This window comes from Taudactylus pleione, unplaced genomic scaffold (genome assembly GCF_031769625.1).
Source record: "Taudactylus pleione unplaced genomic scaffold, aTauple2 ptg000010l, whole genome shotgun sequence".
NCBI lineage: Eukaryota > Metazoa > Chordata > Amphibia > Anura > Myobatrachidae > Taudactylus > Taudactylus pleione.
The window spans coordinates 804435-822815 of record NW_028284413.1 but is presented as its reverse complement, the minus strand read 5'-3'; the positions used below and the strand labels follow the sequence as shown (position 1 = coordinate 822815).

Sequence of the window (18381 nt, the reverse complement as noted above, 5' to 3'; positions counted from 1 at the left end):
GAGGTGCAAAATCATCTTAACATGGTGTCAGTGCCACTCATATTTGTCTACTCTCCTGGAAGAAAAAAGTGGGCAGGATGGGGAGATATATTGGGAATTGCCAGTCCATAGGGAGGGAGCGGGGCTAAAATGATGTCTAATAATGTGTCAGTCCAGCCCTGACCCCCTAAAGTGGCCAGCTGTGTCTCCTCTCTGGGCTTCTCTCAGAGAGGAGACTTTCAAAGTAGGCAGGTATGGTGCAACTGCAGCAAGAGACGCAGTGGTTGACTGCTGCACGCCTGCATCTGGCTGGCCACCCACTGTTACCACCCAGAAACGCCTACTGAAAATTGCCTCTCTCTGGGCATGATTCAGAGGTGCTCACTATTGCAGCCCCAACTGCGTCTTTTGCCACAGCTCAACTGCATCTTTATGCTTATGCCGCAGCCAATGGGATTCGTACAGAGATGGCCACTCTCTGCAGAGCTAATCCACCTCTGTGCGCATTAAGATGCACCATCAAACACACCATCGGAGACTTCCCAGCCCTATGGCAAGTACAATTTCTCCATCTGAAAATGGCCACCAGGGTCAGTGCAACTATCACTGACAGCAACACATCCGCGATATGCCCACACCTGGATAACCACCCCATTACCCCATGGAAATTACATCTCTCTATGTCCAAATTCATTCTGGGGCTCCTGGTATTGACCATCGTGCAGTGAGACTCGGACGCATGCGCACACAGGAAACATCAGCCACTTGTGTGCAAGATCGACACTGTCAGGCCTAAAGTCTTTAATACTCACCTGAGAAGGTGATAATATACAATGTCTGACTGTCACTTTAACTTTGTTTTTTGAGAATAATACAACTGTAGTGTTAATTTTTCTTATGCTTTATAGAAACGTGCCACTTTTATATATGGGCTTACTACTAAGAATATTTGATTTACCACAATTAAATGGAAATATTAGAAATATATAGAAATGTTTGTCAATGTGTAATAACTAGTAGTACATGAACCACCCTTCAAATAAAGTATTATTTCACTGGTAAAGGAACAGTGCTTTCTCCTATGCCACTTACGCCTGCTGTATATCAGTGGGCCTGATTCTGAGTTAGACGCAAAGTGGCTACAAGTGTGGATGGTTTGCGGCAGCCAGATTTGCTGCCTTATGTTAATGTGAGTACCCAAACGGCTTCAGGTGCATAATCACAACGCCCATTGTTTTTCTGTCTGCAGCCACAACCAACATCATTAGTATTGGCACTTATAACCTACCCTATACTGGGTGCAAAACATCCATCAGAAATACAAACGCACATAGGTCCTCATTCAGAGATGAACGGAAACCTGATGATTTGGGTAAACCTATGATGGTGGGATGCCTGCGCATGTTCAGGTCCCATTCTGCGCATGTGAAGAACAGGTCCTGCATCATCGCATGCAGTGCCCCCTGAGCTGCAGTCTGATTGTCAGGCTGCAGCCATTTGGAAGTGGTACCCAGGGCCGGCTCCAGGCATGCTCCGTGTGTGCGGCTGCATAGGGGTGCCGGGGTCCAGTTGGTGGCGTTATTATTTTATGCTTAGGGGGAGGGCGCAGTGAGAGAAGGGGTAGAGGGGGATCACGGGACGGCGCTGGGTGCCGAGACACTTAGCGCCGGCCCTGATGGTAACAATGCAGACTTCCTGGCCTAGGGTATGGGGCAGTGAGGGCCAATCTGAGAAAACTCAGGGTTACTCAGATTGCCAATGGTCTCGCAGATGATCCGATGCTACATCTTAGGATGCAGCACTCAGATCTGCAATGCTGTCAGAAGGCGTCTTTTCTCCTCAGAAACCTCTACCTGAATTAGAATATTTTCACATCGCTGTTGCATCCAAAGACTCAGCAGCGACGTGACCTGTGTCCATCTCTGAGTCATGCCATAGTCTGGCTACATGCCCATGATACTCCCAAGATACGGATCTCTTGCATGTGTTCGCAAGGTAGCCGACCAGTTGACACCCAGAATTTCACAGAGAGAACTGGCTGTGCATGAAGCTTCCATCAAGGTTGTTATGCATGGTGCAACACATCTGCAGTTAGATGCATCCATTTTTGTACTTGTGTGCTACTCAGACTAAGGTCCAATATACTTAACCTTTCAGTCCCATCACCACAGAATCAGGCATTTGTTCCACTCTGGAGAGACCAGCTGTAGAATATGGGATGTAGTTATGAGACTGGCGGGCGCAAGGCCGCCGGTCTCAATACCGACATTGGAATCCCGACAAGGGACTTAAGATAGGCGTTGAAATACAAACGCCTATCTTAATCTCGGCGCCGGAATGACAAAGGACGCCAACCCGAACTATGTAAGTCTGGGGCGCCCTTAGCATTAGCCGTGTGGGGGAGGGTTGTATAGGGAGTGTAGTGGGGTTAGGGTTAGATTTTTTGGGGGGAGGTTAGGGTTAGGCACCCCTAGGGGGGAGGGTTAGGCACCACTGGTGGGAGTTAGGGTTAGGCACTAAGGGGGGAGACTTAGGTTTAGGCACTAACAGGGAGGGTTAGGGTTAGGCTATAAAGAGGGAGGGTTAGGGAGGAAGGGAGGAGGGTAAGTACACTGACAGAAGGCATCCCGACAGCCAGCATTACGTACCATTCCGTAGAATATATGGCTGGGGCTTTCCCTGCATTTAGATGCATATACAGTCGTATGCACAGCCATCTCAGATTAAATTTTTTTAAACATTTTACTTTTTTTATTGTTTCCATTCTCTAAACAAACTGGGGCTGTACTTAGGGCCTGGTTCACTACTGTACGCAACTGCGTATGCAATATCGATTACGCACGCAGTTCAACTGCGATAGTATGCTAATTATTGCAATGGCTATTCCCTCGCAGCACTACACAAGGACACCCACTTTACTTACCACACATCCGTAATGTTTAGCAAGACTGTGAAACCATCAGTACAATCGAGTATCATCACAGCCTCACGCACACTTGCACAAGCTCTGACCTTACTCAGAAATTGCTATCTTCCACGCACGCTATCAGGCCTCAGACTGCGTAGTGTATGTCTCTGCAATGGTGTTGAAACACACTGGCACGCCTGCATTCGCCCATCCACACCCTCCCCCCCGTCCGTCCGTCACCACCCCCAAACGGCACTTCCTGTCAGTCAATCTGCATTGGGTCAGTGTAGTCATTGCAATCACAGTCCCGATCGCAATAGCTAGTTCTCGCACGCGCACTGTGATGCATATGCAGGACGCAACAATCGGCTGTTTGTGTGCGTATTAGCAACTGCGTTCCTTGCTGAGTCAGGTCCAATGAATGAACAATCAGAACCTTGTGTAATCTGGTGATGCTTTGACTTGGGATAACACTAGGTGAACCCTGATATGTTATTACAAGGTTGTCTAACCTTGGCTATTACATACCTCCCAACTGTCCCATTTTGGTGGAGTAGTCCAGATTTCAGTGCATTGTCCCATAACTGGAAATGTATGTCCTGCTCTGGGAAGTTGTTAGGTATGTTCCATTTACAGCTAATCTGCGTAGCAAACAGGTGACCAGGGCCTGATTAACCATTAGGATGATTAGGTTGCAGTGGGTCATGAAGGACAGCAGCTACTTAGTTACAAGCATACACACAAGCTCGCTGCATCTTACGGGTCAAAGCCATCTTCTAATGACACTGCAACGCCATACAGAGAAGCTGGAATGAGCAAGCACATGCAACCATGACTGAATAGGTTAGCTGAGAGCATGTAGGAGTGGACGGACAACTGTTATAAGTGAGTTAACATATAACAAGTGCTGCATTTGATTTAAAAACCAGGGGGAGAGTGTATTTGTGCCTATAGCTATATGTAGCTGTGGTACAGTGTAAAATGGTGTTACATTGACACATTCATCCAATGACAGAAATGATGTGCAGTAGTCACCAATGTCCCACAAACATGTCAGAGCTCATGTGCTTATGAATCAGCAGAATGGTAATGTTTGGCTATGTCATTTTTATATTGCAATTCCTGCGCTATGTCCTACCATAATGTGCAAGATCCAGGGACATATGTAATTGTCATCAAATGAGATAGGTGGCTGGAGGAGAAGAGGGAGATACTAAGATTCAGTCATGGGGGAGACCAGTGCCATAAGCAGGGCGGTATTCTCCAAGTTCACCGGCTGCAAACAGCCCAGCTCCGGATCAGGGGAGACCCATAGGGCCTGATTCTGAGTCAGACACATCTGAGAAAATGGACGCAACACTCGTTTTCAAGCCAACTGCGCATGCGTCTAAAGTGCATATACAGCATAATCAAGTCATGTATGAAGGTGCGTGCAACATCTTGTGCAAATGGAGACATTTCTGGATGGCAAGTATCAAGGCACATGGAGCAGCTATTTCTGATGGGAGTGTTGTGGGCTTGTATGTACATCTCTGTGCGGTTCTGAGTCGTGTGTATGGGGAAGGGGCGTCTGTTTCAGTCAGATCTAGCATGTGGCTGGTGCAAGTGCTGATACTAATGATGACGGCTGCATCTGCAGACGCTATAACAATGGGTGGGTGGGATAGGCTTGCAGTTTTCAGAAGCACAGACTTGCTACTTAGGGCCTGAGGGCCTGATTCAGAGCCGGACGCTATTTGCGCTCGCTCGTTCAGAAAAAGGGGCCGGCTATTTAAATTGAGCGCTTGCTCTTTGCGGTCTTTTGACGCCTCTATGTCTGAGCGAGCGGACGAAACATGCGCTCGCTATTTTGTAAAGACGCCCCCTGGCCGCTCGCATCCTACATCATCTCCGCTATTTATTTGATTAATCGAGTACATCGAAAGGCGTCTGAACTGCTCGCAGTGCTTGTGGTAGGATTTTCCTACCGCAATCATGCTAACAGTTCAGGCTAAGAAACAACCAAATGACGTGGTCGATGACGCTGCTTTGTTAATTATGCACACCCTTAAAACGCCCGTTTTGACCGTTTGGCACGCCTACGTTCGGATCACCACTCCCCGTTTTCAAGCACCTTCCCCTGTTACCACCCACAAACGCCTCATCCTGTCACTCAAATTAGCAGGCACTTGCTATTTTGCGAGCACTCGATTTCCGACCACAATGACTGGTTGCCGCATGTGCAATACGACCCATACGCATGCGCAAATGTGCGAACATCGCTCGGAGCGAACGAGCGACCACTTACGAGCGGCTCTGAATCAGGCCCTGATTCAGCAAGGAACGCACACGCTAGCAGAGGCACCCAGCTGCTGCGAGACTATGCTAATCAATGCATATGCACGGAGACCGCAGCACAAGATGCAGACGCCCAGCCCCGTATTAAACCACCCATCTCCCTTTACTCACAGCCTTATCAGTATGCAAGATAGCGTAAACATCGGTATCATCGAGAACCATTGACCACATTTGCATAATAGTGGTTGACCAGACCTCATGCAGGATCTTGGCAACTTCCTGTGTGCACGGAGTCTCATCACTGCGTCCGTCGCCGCACTGGCTTAATTATGGACACCCCTAAAACGGCGTCCCAACGCACAGGTATGCCTGCATTCGCACGACCACGCCCCGTCACCACCCACAAACAGCACTTCCTGTCAATCAATATTGGAAGGGTTCTGCGTGCATGCTGTGTGTAGTCTGTGTACGCTTACCAGATCACAATGGGTACTTCATGCAAGCGCAGTGCGATGCATACCCATGCGCAGTACGGATCCATCGGCCAAGTGCGTGCGTTCTCTCCTGTGCGTTCCTAGCTGAATCAGGCCCTTAGTTCAGCCGATTGTCGCATTAACATAAGAAACGAGTACAAAGCCGCGGCCATAGGAAAAAGTAGCCGCAGAGGCGTCCGACTCAAGCCCACAATGTGTGATGTAATGGGGATGGGAGCTACGAGTGTACTAGCAAAGAGCTGCTGAAAATCTTAATCAGGCTCTGCACCTTCAACTGGAAAATGCAGCAATAATTGAGTGTTTGAAGGGGAGGAGGAGGTGGCTAAGGGGCATATTTATTAACATTATAATTACTAAAATAATGTGAAAACAGGTGTTTCACACCCTTTTCACATTATTTTAGTATCATATAAATTCGTGAAGAACTACCCCAATGCCTTCAATTCACATGATTTTAATAAACAGATCACATTTCCCATACTTGTAATGGGAAATATGATCTGCTCAGATTTGCTAAAAATACCTAGGGAAGCCCTGTGATAATAATGCCACCTTCAGATGGCGTTATCAGGGCTTTCCCCTGATTCCCCGACTCCTGGTGGAATTGGCATGAAATACCGCTCTTTGCATGGCTTGCGGTTCGATTCCCGGCAGCGCGAAGCCCAACAGCGCTGGAAATCCTGATCGTCGCTAAGGTAAGTATAAACTAACCTAACCTAACCCCCTTACCCTAACCCTCCTTAGGGGTGCCTAACCCTAACCTCCCCCCAAGTGCCTAACCCTAACCTCCCCCCTCTAAGTGCCTAATCCTAACCCCCCCTTCCCCGCTGCCTAAACCTAAGTCCCCCGGGGGGGTGCCTAACCCTAAGTCCCCTAGGGATGCCTAACGATAACCCTCCCTCCCCCTAGCCTAACCCTAACCCTCCCGGGGGGGTGCCTAACCCTAAGTCCAGCCCGGGTGCCCTAAACCTAACCCTCCCCCCCCGCGGCTGTCCGCTCACGATGCCCGGCATCCCTTCGATCGGGATGCCGGGCGCCTGTCTCCCGGCGTCGGAGAAATGACAGGCGTCTAGATATAGACATCCGGGAAGCCGGTTGTCGGTATTAAGGCAGCCGGTTTCCCGATTGTATACCCTCCTGCTCTGCTCTAACAGACAAAGCAGAACTGGGAGCTGGCCCCTGTGATCAGCTGTGTGGTCTAAATAGACCACAAGCTGATCAATGCAAAAAAAAAAAGAAAAAGTAAAAAAAAAAGAAAAACTTACCTGCATCCAGAGACTGGTGATCGTCCAGCTGGTTTCTGGGCTCCTGCTCTGTGACCCTGGTCAGCTGCTGCATAGAGCAGCCGACCGGGGTCACAGTGCAGAAGCCCGGAGACCATACTTGCCGACTCTCCCTGATTGTTATGGAGACCCCCTGAAAGAGTAGCAATCTCCCCGACTCGTAATTAATGCCGGCATGCATGCGATGAGTGGAGGGATGTATCGCATGAAAATTGCAATGCATGATGCATCCCACCCATTGTCAGTAGTTAGCCGTAAATCAGTAGTGGCTTTAATCGACTTTGGATTGGATATTGGTATTAATCTTTTAAATAAATAGGTTAATAAATAATACTAGTTTGTCATTGTGGAAATAGTAACTGAAAGTGTTCTCAGTAAGCGGAGTGGCTACTTTTAAATAGCACCAGATGATTTAACCTTTTCATGTCCAGGCACCATGCTTCCTAAAGAATGTAGCTTAAAAGATGTAGGAATTCCCTGTTCACACCTTGGCAAAAGCAGAGTATACCTGGGTCAAAAAGTCATCCAAGATTAAAAGAAGCTTTTGTAAGGCTGACAAACACATCAATTTATACCCCTTGTAAGGTCACCTCCACTGTCCACCATCAGTCACTGTCAAGCTCTGTCCTGTTGAATGCACAGAAGTACAGTGATAGCTGCCGCATTGGCGCTCCTACTGTGCATGCACGGCCATCAAGCAGCACATGTGTCAGTGAGGCCAAAAGAGAGGAATCCTCCCTCCAGTACATTTTTTTAAAAAGTAGCCCATAGTCTACTGGTCTACTATGGGCTAATGCCATCTATCGCATTCCGAAACTTGGTAAAATGACTTGAATAGCAGCACACATAGAAATCTAGGTTAGTAATGAAGGCATCTGTTTCTAGTTAATTCCTGCAAAATAATAATAATATGCCCCTAAGTCTTGGTCACAGGGTATGCAGTCGGGAAACCGGCTGCCCTAATACCGACAGCCGGCTTCCCGGCTGCTTTATCCCGGCGTGGGATAAATGACCGGCGTCTATATCTAGACGCCTGTCATTTACCCAATGCCAGGAGATCCGCGCCTGGCATCCTGATCGAAGGGATGCCGGGCGCCGCGAGTGGACAGCCACGGCGGGGGGGAGGGTTAGGTTTAGGGCACCCGGGGGGGACTTAGGGTTAGGCACCCCCGGGAGGGTTAGGGTTAGGCTAGGGGAAGGGGGGGTTAGGGTTAGGCACCCCCGGGGGGAAGTTAGGGTTAGGCACCCGCCCGGGGGACTTAGGTTTAGGCAGCGGGGAAGGAGAGGGTTAGGGTTAAGCACTTGGGGGGGAGGTTAGGGTTAGGCACCCCTAAGGAGGGTTAGGGGGTTAGGTTAGGTTAGTTTATACTTGCCTAAGGGACGATCAGGATTTCCAACACTGCCGGGCTCTGCTGATCTGTTGGGCTGCCGCTGCTGGGAGTCGAACTGTCGGCCACGCGGCAGCCGGGATTCCATACCGATTCTGGTCACAGCACACAGAAGCAAAAAATAGAGATCTCACCAATAATCAGGGTGACACAGCGGCCAAGAGCCATGGGTTTAATTAAATCCAGGGCACTTTCTGTGTGGAGTTTGTTTGCTCTCCCTGTGTTTCAGTGGATTTCCTTCAACAGTACAACAAATACTGGTAGGCAAATTGCATACCTCCTAATATTTCTTGTTGGGGAATTGGCACAAAAGTTTGTGCCACTGCCACATCAAAGGAAGGGGGGAAGGTCTTTTATCATGTGCTGGACAGCTCATACCAGCCACCCAAACCCTACCCGGTCTTGATCTCTATGAAAGGGACATACCTCTCAAACATGTTACGATTGGGTCGTTGGCACGGGGTCCTCATATCTGTGCTATCCCATTTAAATTGGGCCAGTTGGGAGGTATGTGATTAACTTCTGACTAAATGGGCACTAGTGTGTGTGAGTGGAAAAGGTAAGGAATGGTAAGGAATTTAGAGAGTAACCTCTAATGAGGAAGGGACTGATGTAAATGATTAAATAATCTCTAGAAGGAGATGCGTAAAGGGGCCCAAACATTTAAGGCCATGATTCCCCGTTCTGTCGATCCAACAAAAATCGCAAACCAATCAGCAGATCGGTGGCCATCGATGATCAGCGATCCTTCATTCCAATTATTTTCAGGTTAGAATTGGGGAATCAAGATTTTTCAACATGTTATTGTTGGCAGAACGGGGACTTGACGCGATATCAGATAGATTTATGGGCCTCTTAATACAGTGGTGGTATAGAAATAAACAATGGACTTAAAAAAAGAAAAAGACAATGCAATGACTAGCTATTTCCAAAACATCTGTGCATCACTGCAGTCCTAAATGGTTGTGAGGTCCATATATCTAAGGCCCCGATTCCCTGTTCAGCCATCGATGATCAGTGATCCATCCATGGACTAGAAAAATTTTACATGTAAAAAAGCCCTGACTCACCGATTCCAACCATTTTTGGGTTGGGATTGGTGCATCAAGATTTTTCAGCAAGTTGAATATTCTGATTCTCCAACCCCTCCATCGGCAGAATGGGGGAATACCACAATAGTGGCTAGATGTATGGGCCTCTGAACCACAGGCAAATGTAATACTCACCTGCCTTACTGAAGTCACCAAATCATCCATCTTTGCTCAGTTAGGTTTCTCATATTCCTATCTCCTGAAATGTATAGGCTAATTTGCTGAGCAATGCAATGTGTTTAGTAATAACCTTCAAGGGAGCATTATTGGTTTAATATTGCTATCTGCTTATGTACTGTTGAGTAGGTGAGTGTGAACAACTTGCATATATTATGAGGGAAATTTTGAATAAAAAATGTATCTGCTGCATATCTGAAAATGAAAAATGTATCTGCTGCAAAAAATTTATCTGCTGCAGTCCCCCATTTTTTACTTCAAAAGCAGTCCCAAGAAGGCTTTCTTGTCAAATTTTCCAAGTTTTGTAATGAGAAGCATTCTGCAGCATGGCCTGGTACCGAACACCATCTGGGCTACATTCCACAAATAGTACTGGGAGAGGGATACGTAGGATCCTTCCCCGACACTCACCACTCGAGGATGCATGTTTAGCAGACTGCACATGCACAGTTGTGCAGTGGCAATAGAAAACCTTAAAAATCAGATAAGTGTTAAGCTGGGTACACACTGGGTAATATACTGGCCGATCAATTGATTGGCCAATATATCTGCTTCCCGTCGAGACATATCTGTCCATCGGCTGTGCAGTACAGCCAATGCGATATGTCTGTGAATGCCTGCGTTCACCGTCATATCGCGGGTACACACTGCCAGGCGGGCAGCAGATACATTGGCCGATTAATTGATCGGCCAATGTATATGTCAGTGTGTTCCCAGCTTAAAGGCGATCTGCAGACTGCCCGTACACATGCAGCGGCAGCATATCACATTGTAGCGGGACCCACGGCTGCCTAGAAGATGATGGACATTCAGTGTGTATTAACGACCATCATCTACAGATATATCTGCAGATCACTTGATCTGCAGATCTATCTGTTCAGTGTTGAGCCGGCTTAAGGTACTCTATCACATAAACTAAAGCAGATAGGTAGGTTGTTGAATAAACACCCTAAGGGTATACTTACAGAAAATATATAAACTAATGGTGGACTTAATTAATCCTTTTAAATTTAAAGTAAATGTCTGAGCCAGAGAATGACAGGAAGCACTGCAATTCTATAATTAAATAGTTGGATGTAAATAGGGTATTTCTATACAGCAATGCAAATTACATTAAGTGGGCATAAAGTAGTGGATTGTAATATGCTTTTAAATGTATAAATCTTATGCTGGGTACACAATGACCGACATAACAGCCGTTCTATTGAATGGCCGATATATCATATGTACGTCAGCCATTGTGTACCAGTGATATATTAGGAAACAACATCGTTCACAGACATATCACGTCGGTTGTGCAGCACAGCTGATGCCCCATATATCTGCAGATATATTGGTGCATAGTGCTGTGTATATGGGCGGTCAGCCAACTGCCTGTACACTTGCTGCATGGGCCGGCGGTGATTAACAGCTCAACTGGGTGGGCGCATGTAAATGTGACGGAATCGGTATGAATTACCACCGGACGCAAATCCCGACAGACATGGGTGAAAATCCTGATCGTCCCCAGGTAATTATTTACTAAACTAATTTCCCCCCCTAACCCTAACCTTCCTTAGGGGTGCCTAACCCTAACCTTCCCCCCAGTGCCTAACCCTAATCCCCCCTCTAAGTGCCTAAACCTAACCCCCCCTTCCTCGCCGCCTAAACCTAAGTCCCCTGGGGGTGCCTAACCTTAAATCCCCCTGGGGGTGCCTAACCCTAACCCTCCCTCCCCCTAGCCTAACCACCCTAACCTCCCGGGGGGGGGTGCCTAACCCTAAGTACCCCCCCGGGAGCCCTAAACCTAGCCCCCCCGCACGCGGCTGTCCGCAGCGGCGCCCGGCATCACTTCGATCGGGATGCCAGGCGCCGGTCTCCCGATGTCGGTAAAATGACAGGCGCCTAGAATTATTTAACCCTCATTTATCCCTCGCCGGGATAAAGCAGTCAGGAAGCCGGCTGTCGGGATTACGTCCACCGGCTTCCCGACTGCATACCAATGTGACATCGGTCACAACGAATCTGGCAGTATGTATACAGAACTTATGTTCTGAACAGTCTGCAGATTTATTTGCAGATAAGTCGAACTGCAGATATATCGGTCAGGTGTATACTCACCTTTAGGCACATAAGGTACTTGATATGTTTATGGAAAATTTGCTAAGCAGAGCTATCTATGCATGACAGTATTGACATCCATTGCCCTAATGTATGACTAGGTAGCCTTTCTCAATATTATTTACACTGGGAAGTGACAAAATTTATTGACATTCAGAAGGTCAACATTCAGTATGTCAATACCAGAATGTCGACAGGGTCTGAATGTGGACAGAAAGAATGCTGACATGGTAAATAAGTCAACAACCATTATGTCGACATGCCTTTAGAACGACAAGGTTAAATGTTGACATGTTCAAAATGTTGACATTTTCCATGTCAACACCACACTGTCAACAAATGGTTTTTTTTTTAGCTTACTTAAGACTAACCCTAGTCCTAAACCTAAACAAAAAAAAACAGAAAAAAACATACGTCGACATTTGGTATCGACAAGTTGAATGATGACAATTTGAATGTGTTGACATTTTAAACTTATTGACATATATGCATGTCGAAATACTGGTTGTCGACTTATTGACCATGAAAACATTCTGACTGTCGACATTCAAAAACTTTCGACATTCTGCTGGTGCCATTCTGCTGACTACTTTCTGAATGTCAACAATTCGACCGGATACATTACAGTGTAAGGTGCACTGTGGCAGCCAATTATTCTATACTGGATAAATTATATATTGATAGATAAATCAGCCTATAAATTTAGAATTATGTACAAAAATATTACTAAAGGTGGGTAACATGTTACCCTGTAAAACAATTTAATATATTTATAAAATATATTAATGTTTTACATTTGTTTTTGCTCCTCTACATCATTTATACCAATATAATTAGTGCAGCTGAGATAATTCATACTATCTATACATTTGCTAAAATCTTTGCTTTTTGTTTTCTTCTGTCATGGTCACTAAACAGTAAGCAAAATAAGTATGCCCTATAATAATATTTCTTTAGTATTTTATAATGTTTTTATATGTGCATCTTATCTATATATTAGTAGCAGTTGTATTCATATAACGAACAGGTATAAACAATGCAGTGTTTCTTTCCATTGTTACTCAGAAATAGGAGCCAAAACTTATGGCACAGAGGGTCATCTGATACAGCACAATGCTTTTTGTGTTTGGGCAAGGTTTTGGAGTGGATACAATCGGAGGAATCTCATTGGGTACCTGATATTTTATTTATGCTTCATGAAATATGTAGAAAAAGGCATCACTTAAAGATGAATAGATGAATTCCATAAGGATTGTTTCACATCTTGAAACACTGACTTATTTGCTTATCGGAGCGCATTGTATGCACTAATACAAAATCATGTCTAAACTCTTCTTACCTCTGTCTTCATCAACCTCATCAAAACAACTTAACCAAATGACTATCTATAAATTGTTTTTTTTTAACATTGTGATTAAATAACACAATAGAGTCAGAGGACAAAGTCAAATTTTGCCATGCACACATGTACATAAACAGCACTGTGTGCACTGAACCACACTTAAATTTCCACTTCACACCCGATTTAACACCACTCCTGACTAGACACTGAAATCCATCTGGTTTGTGCCCTTAAGAAGCTCTGCAGTCTATCGGAAACAAAGGTCATGCTTCCGAATTAGCTTCCCATTTATTAATATAAATAGACTGAATCAGGTGCAGAGAGCTCTACAAACCTCTCCAATAGCTTTCTGTACATCCACAAAGTCACCATCTGCACAATAAGGACAAGAGAACAAAAAGAGGCACAAATACATCTCCAATGTAAATACATAGCTTTTGCACTGCATTGCATTGTCACACTGTGCAAAAGAGCAGAGTGGATCAATGAAGTGGAAACCCTAATGCTTAGCCCTACTAGAAAACAAAAAAAAATTTCATTGACATATTTGTATACTCACAAACAAGCAATGTGCTTACTATATCTAATATACTCAAAAGGAATCCCTTGTCAGCAGGTGGAATAGACAAATGTTCCTGAGCCACTTCATAATAAATGCTGATGAACAATAAGAATTTAACAAGAACAAACACTATATTTATGACAAAGGGTTACGTATGACAAAGGGTTACTCAATTAATATTTTAAATCAAAGATGTTGACTCGAATATCATTTTATGTGGGGATAAAATCACTATTCTAATTATAAAAACTGTAATATGTAAATGTTATCACATTATTTTTCTGAGGTTACACGTAAGCATGTTACTCTAGAAGTAAACAATATTTCTATCAGAAAGCTTACCTCTCGTGCGTTCTGCCACTCCCTGTGATGAAGGGGTCTGACAAGACCAGTTCGCATTTCTAGTGCTAGGTACCTTCAGCCCCTTAGTTTTCTTCATAAGGCTTGTTTATTTGCAGTACAAAGTCATGTAAGTGCTGATGTGTTTTCCACTTATAAAGTGCTGTTTTTTAATGCTACAATTGATTTTGTATGGATAAGCATCTCCTTTGTGTGGGGGTTCCATTACAAATGGGATATATTTAAAGACCTTAATTTTCCGCTTTCATTAATTGCATTTGTTTACCCTTTCTTAAATATATATATATATATAATTTCCACACTCATTGTCTTGGTAGGATTGGTGTTCCATTCACAGTGCGAATTGTATTGGCTCTCCATCTCTAGTTTGCAGGTAGGGTCCACATTTTCATATCTAATTTGCAAATCTCGGTGGGATTAACTTTCTTGAAAGCGTTTTCCCAACAGCAGCAGCAGCAGCAGAAGCGTCTCTGTAAATTGGAACCATCTGGATGGTTGCTATGGGAACAGGGATGCCATGACAACTGGGTTTCCCAGGAAACTCATGTTGTTATGGAAACTGCATCACTTGGGTCAGAATTAGTAACTTCCGATGAAAAGCAAGTCCAGCAGTTTAATCTTCTTCTGCCATGTAGACTGTCACAGCACAACAGCATCCCCAGTGCAGAGCACAGCAACACACCCCCTGCTGCATGTGTGACACAATGTATCTACTTCTACTCTTGGCACTATTACAGTAATTGTACACCTTTTGTGGCAGTTCGTGCTGCTGGGTAGCACACAATTATTTTATTTTATCTGCAACCTAATTCAAAGGAATTTCTTGCAGTGTTGATCTACTGAATGTTGTCAATTAAATGATAGTGTGGTAGGAAAATCAGATCATCAATCTGTGATCCATCTTTTTTTTTTTTTAAGGGATCTATGCCCACAAAATAAGTTTGATGAGAGTAATCCAAATGTGAAGAATATAACTAAATCTGCTTTATAAATCGAGGCTTACAGTAGGTACAAACAGCGATCACTCGCAAACAAACCCTCGTTGCCATGTGCTTCAGCATTGCCAGCTCGCTCCTGTGTTGGATGTATGAGGGCACCTGGGGGGAGACTGAAAGCAGCACTTTGTCAGAGGGTAGAGAAGAACCAGCGACCTTCCCGATTCTCTGTCTCCAAATTATACAAAGTGTTTCCTCCTCCTGGCACAGCACCACTCGGATCCCACGGGCAGTGCCTCCCTACAAAATAAACACTAAAAAGTGGGACAGGTTGATGCCGATGGTGGTGACACTTGTAGCGGAGTTTTACACATCCCAGATCCCGACAAGTGTTACACGTCCGTAAAGATCTTCTTGGTGGTGGCACAGTTTGGGTTGCTTGGGGTGCAGTTGGCAGTCTTGAAGCCGGGCTGTTGGAAGGGGCCGGGGCTGGCCCCCTCCTCTATTACCATGTACTCCGACTTGCTGAGTGTGGAGTTGCTGCGGGTCTTCTTCAGATCCTCGTTAGAGGAGAGGTGCTGGCAGCTACCCACATGCAGGTACTGAGCCTGCTCCTCGCCCTCCGTCTCCCGGTGGTAGAAGTAGTTGAAGTTGGAGACAATGACCGGCACCGGTAGGGCGATGGTCAGCACCCCAGCGATGGCACACAGAGACCCGACTATCTTCCCCCCTATAGTGACGGGGTGCATGTCTCCGTAGCCCACGGTGGTCATGGTCACCACTGCCCACCAGAAGGCATCGGGGATGCTGTTAAAGCCTGAAGACGGGTCGTCAGCCTCTGCAAAGTAGACGGCGCTGGAGAAGAGGATGACCCCGATGAAGAGGAAGAAAATGAGCAGCCCCAGCTCCCTCATGCTGGCTTTAAGGGTCTGCCCCAGGATCTGTAGCCCTTTGGAGTGCCTGGAGAGCTTAAATATGCGGAAGACCCTAACCAGGCGGATCACCCGGAGGATGGCCAAGGACATGGCCTGCTGCCCGTTGCCTTGTCGCTCCGCCAGCTCAGTGCCCAGGGTAATGAAGTAAGGGATGATTGCCACTATATCTATGATGTTCATGATGTTCTTAGAGAAGGTGGCCTTGCTGGGGCAGGCGAAGAACCTGACGAGCAGCTCGAAGGAGAACCAGATGATGCACAGAGTCTCCACCACGAAGAAGGGGTCTGTGAAGGAGCTGCTCAGGTACGGTCCGGTGCCATTCACCGGCGGCAGCACGGGGCCGTTGTACTCCTTGTCGTCCCGGAACTCCGGCAAAGTTTCTAGGCAGAAGATGACAATAGAGATGAGGATGACCAGGACGGAGACGATGGCAATGCCCCGGGCGGGACCCGAGCTCTCTGGGTACTCGAAGAGCAGCCACACTTGCCTCTTGAACTCGTTAGCGGGCAGCGGGCGCTCTTCTTCCTTGATAAATCCCTCGTCCTCCCGGAACTTCTCCATCGCCTCCTCCCCCAGCTCGTAGAAGCGGATCTCCTCCGAGAAGATGTCGATGGGCACATTGACCGGTCTGCGGATCCGGCCCCCGGACTGGTAGTAATAGAGGATGGCATCGAAGCTGGGTCGGTTCCTGTCAAAGAAGTACTCGTTCCGCAGCGGGTCGAAGTAGCGCATCCTCTTCTTCGGGTCCCCCAGCAAAGTGTCCGGGAACTGGGACAAAGTTTTCAGCTGCGTCTCGAAGCGCAGCCCGGAGATGTTGATGACCACCCGCTCGCAGCACTCGTGCTCGTCCTGCTCGTATGCAGCCGCCTCGGAGGAGTGGTGACCCGGGAGGGCGGCCGCCTCCTCAAGGATATTATCGCACGCCACCACGGTCATGATTTCCTGCTCGCCGTCCGTGTAGCCCGGGTTCACGATGTTGCTGTTGGTTCGGTGCCTGGTGGAGGACGGCGGAGGCGAGTGCAGGAGGCTGAGGTGCTCGTCCATAGAGGTGAGGTAAGGGGAGGGCGGGCAGGGGAAGCGGCGGCCTCCTCCTTCTGCCCAGTTCCAGAGCCGCCGGGTCCCCTCCCCGCTCTTCCTCCTTCCACTGTGGCTGTCCCCCTGTCACACAGCCCGACGTACAGCTCCCTCCTGTCTCCCAGCCCAGGGATTCCGACTGTCTCCGTCTGCGCTGAGTTATATAGCTCTGCCAGCTGCCCCGCCTCCCAGACCAGTAGCAGCGCCGATGTCCCGCCCACAGAGAGCGATCTGCGAGCCTGGGGGAGAGAGGGTACGGGGCGCCTGGCGAGCTCTCCCCGCTTACGGACCAGTGCTCGGCTACAGTACATGCAGGCGACGAGTCGCTGTCCGGCTGTTCCGACTAGCAGCAACGTGAACTGAGTACTGACTCAGCCGGGGAGCCACAGGGTGTACAGTACCTGCCCGGTGCGGTGTGGCTGTCACTAGCATCGCCCATAATGTAATACACATTTCCAATATACAGTATGTTGTGCACGTCACAGGAGAATGTACTGGGACAGCCCTGCATGTGCATTACAGTCACCTAAGATGTCAAACATGATCTGTCTGTCGGGCTGCATGTAGGAAAGTAACCCATTCCTCTGTACTGTCAGTGTTACACGCAGCCACTGGTGGGATGTACAGCACAGCATACACACATAGCACACTACATACATTGCTCCTGTGCTCTGAATGTGCTAGGATACTGTACACACAATAATAACATCACAGGCTGTTACTTTCTATACACTTCTATACAACGAGAGTCACATAACAGTATATGGAAAGTATCTGACGTATGTAAATATGACTCATTGGTAGTGACTGTCTGGGCTCGTTTTGTTTTAGCTCAGAATGTTGTGTTCTTAGGGCCTGATTCAGCAAAGATCACTATTCCTCTAAAACGCACGCACCGCAGTTGCCAATATTTGCGGTGAAATGCAAATGTTTGCAATCGCATTGCGATCACAGCTTACTATAAGGACGCCCACTTCCCCTTACACACATCTGTATACTTGGGTAACATAGCAAAATAATCGGTAACATAGAGAAACATTGGACCCATATGCACAGTTAAGGCAGGTCAGACCTCACCCAGGAATTGCTAACTTCAGCACACGCTATGAACCCTCATGCTGTGTATGGTATTGCAGTGGATAATTTATGCATGCCCCTACAACGGCGTTGCAATGCACTGGCACGCCTGCGTTCACCCGATCACCCCCCATCACCACCCACAAACGACACTTCCTGTCAATCACTCTGCTTTGAATCTGCGTAGCCTATGCAAAAGCATTTACTACCTCACACTGCGATGTATACGCATGCGCAATGCAAATTAATCGACCGATTGCTCTCGTCTTTGCTACTGCGATTCTTGTTGAATCAGGCCCTTAGATTTTTCAAAACAATTTATTGTATATATTCATTGAGACATTAAAACCAAGCATTTTCTTCTTATGCATCTTTACATAACAAAGGTATTATCTATTG

General features: G+C 46.8%; 1 protein-coding gene and 1 long non-coding RNA gene across 2 annotated transcripts in view; both read right to left on the bottom strand.

The window, feature by feature from the left end:
- Positions 1 to 14480, bottom strand: part of LOC148542644 (uncharacterized) — a 96857-nt gene extending 82377 nt beyond the window's left edge. Inside the window, exon 1 of the long non-coding RNA XR_015877701.1 lies at positions 13944 to 14480. This is a non-coding gene — a long non-coding RNA (uncharacterized LOC148542644). The remainder of the gene's footprint in view (positions 1 to 13943) is intronic.
- A 258-nt stretch (positions 14481 to 14738) lies between these two features.
- Positions 14739 to 17110, bottom strand: LOC148542643 (potassium voltage-gated channel subfamily A member 1-like). The gene has a single exon (XM_088467449.1). The coding sequence runs from the start codon at positions 16873 to 16875 to the stop codon at positions 15289 to 15291; it is 1587 nt and encodes a 528-aa protein (XP_088323575.1). The 5' UTR covers positions 16876 to 17110; the 3' UTR covers positions 14739 to 15288.
- Between the last annotated feature and the right edge of the window lie 1271 nt (positions 17111 to 18381).

Excerpts from the sequence above, each read along its gene's own strand:
- LOC148542643 (XM_088467449.1), bottom strand. The coding sequence starts at position 16,875 with ATGGACGAGCACCTCAGCCTCCTGCACTCGCCTCCGCCGTCCTCCACC.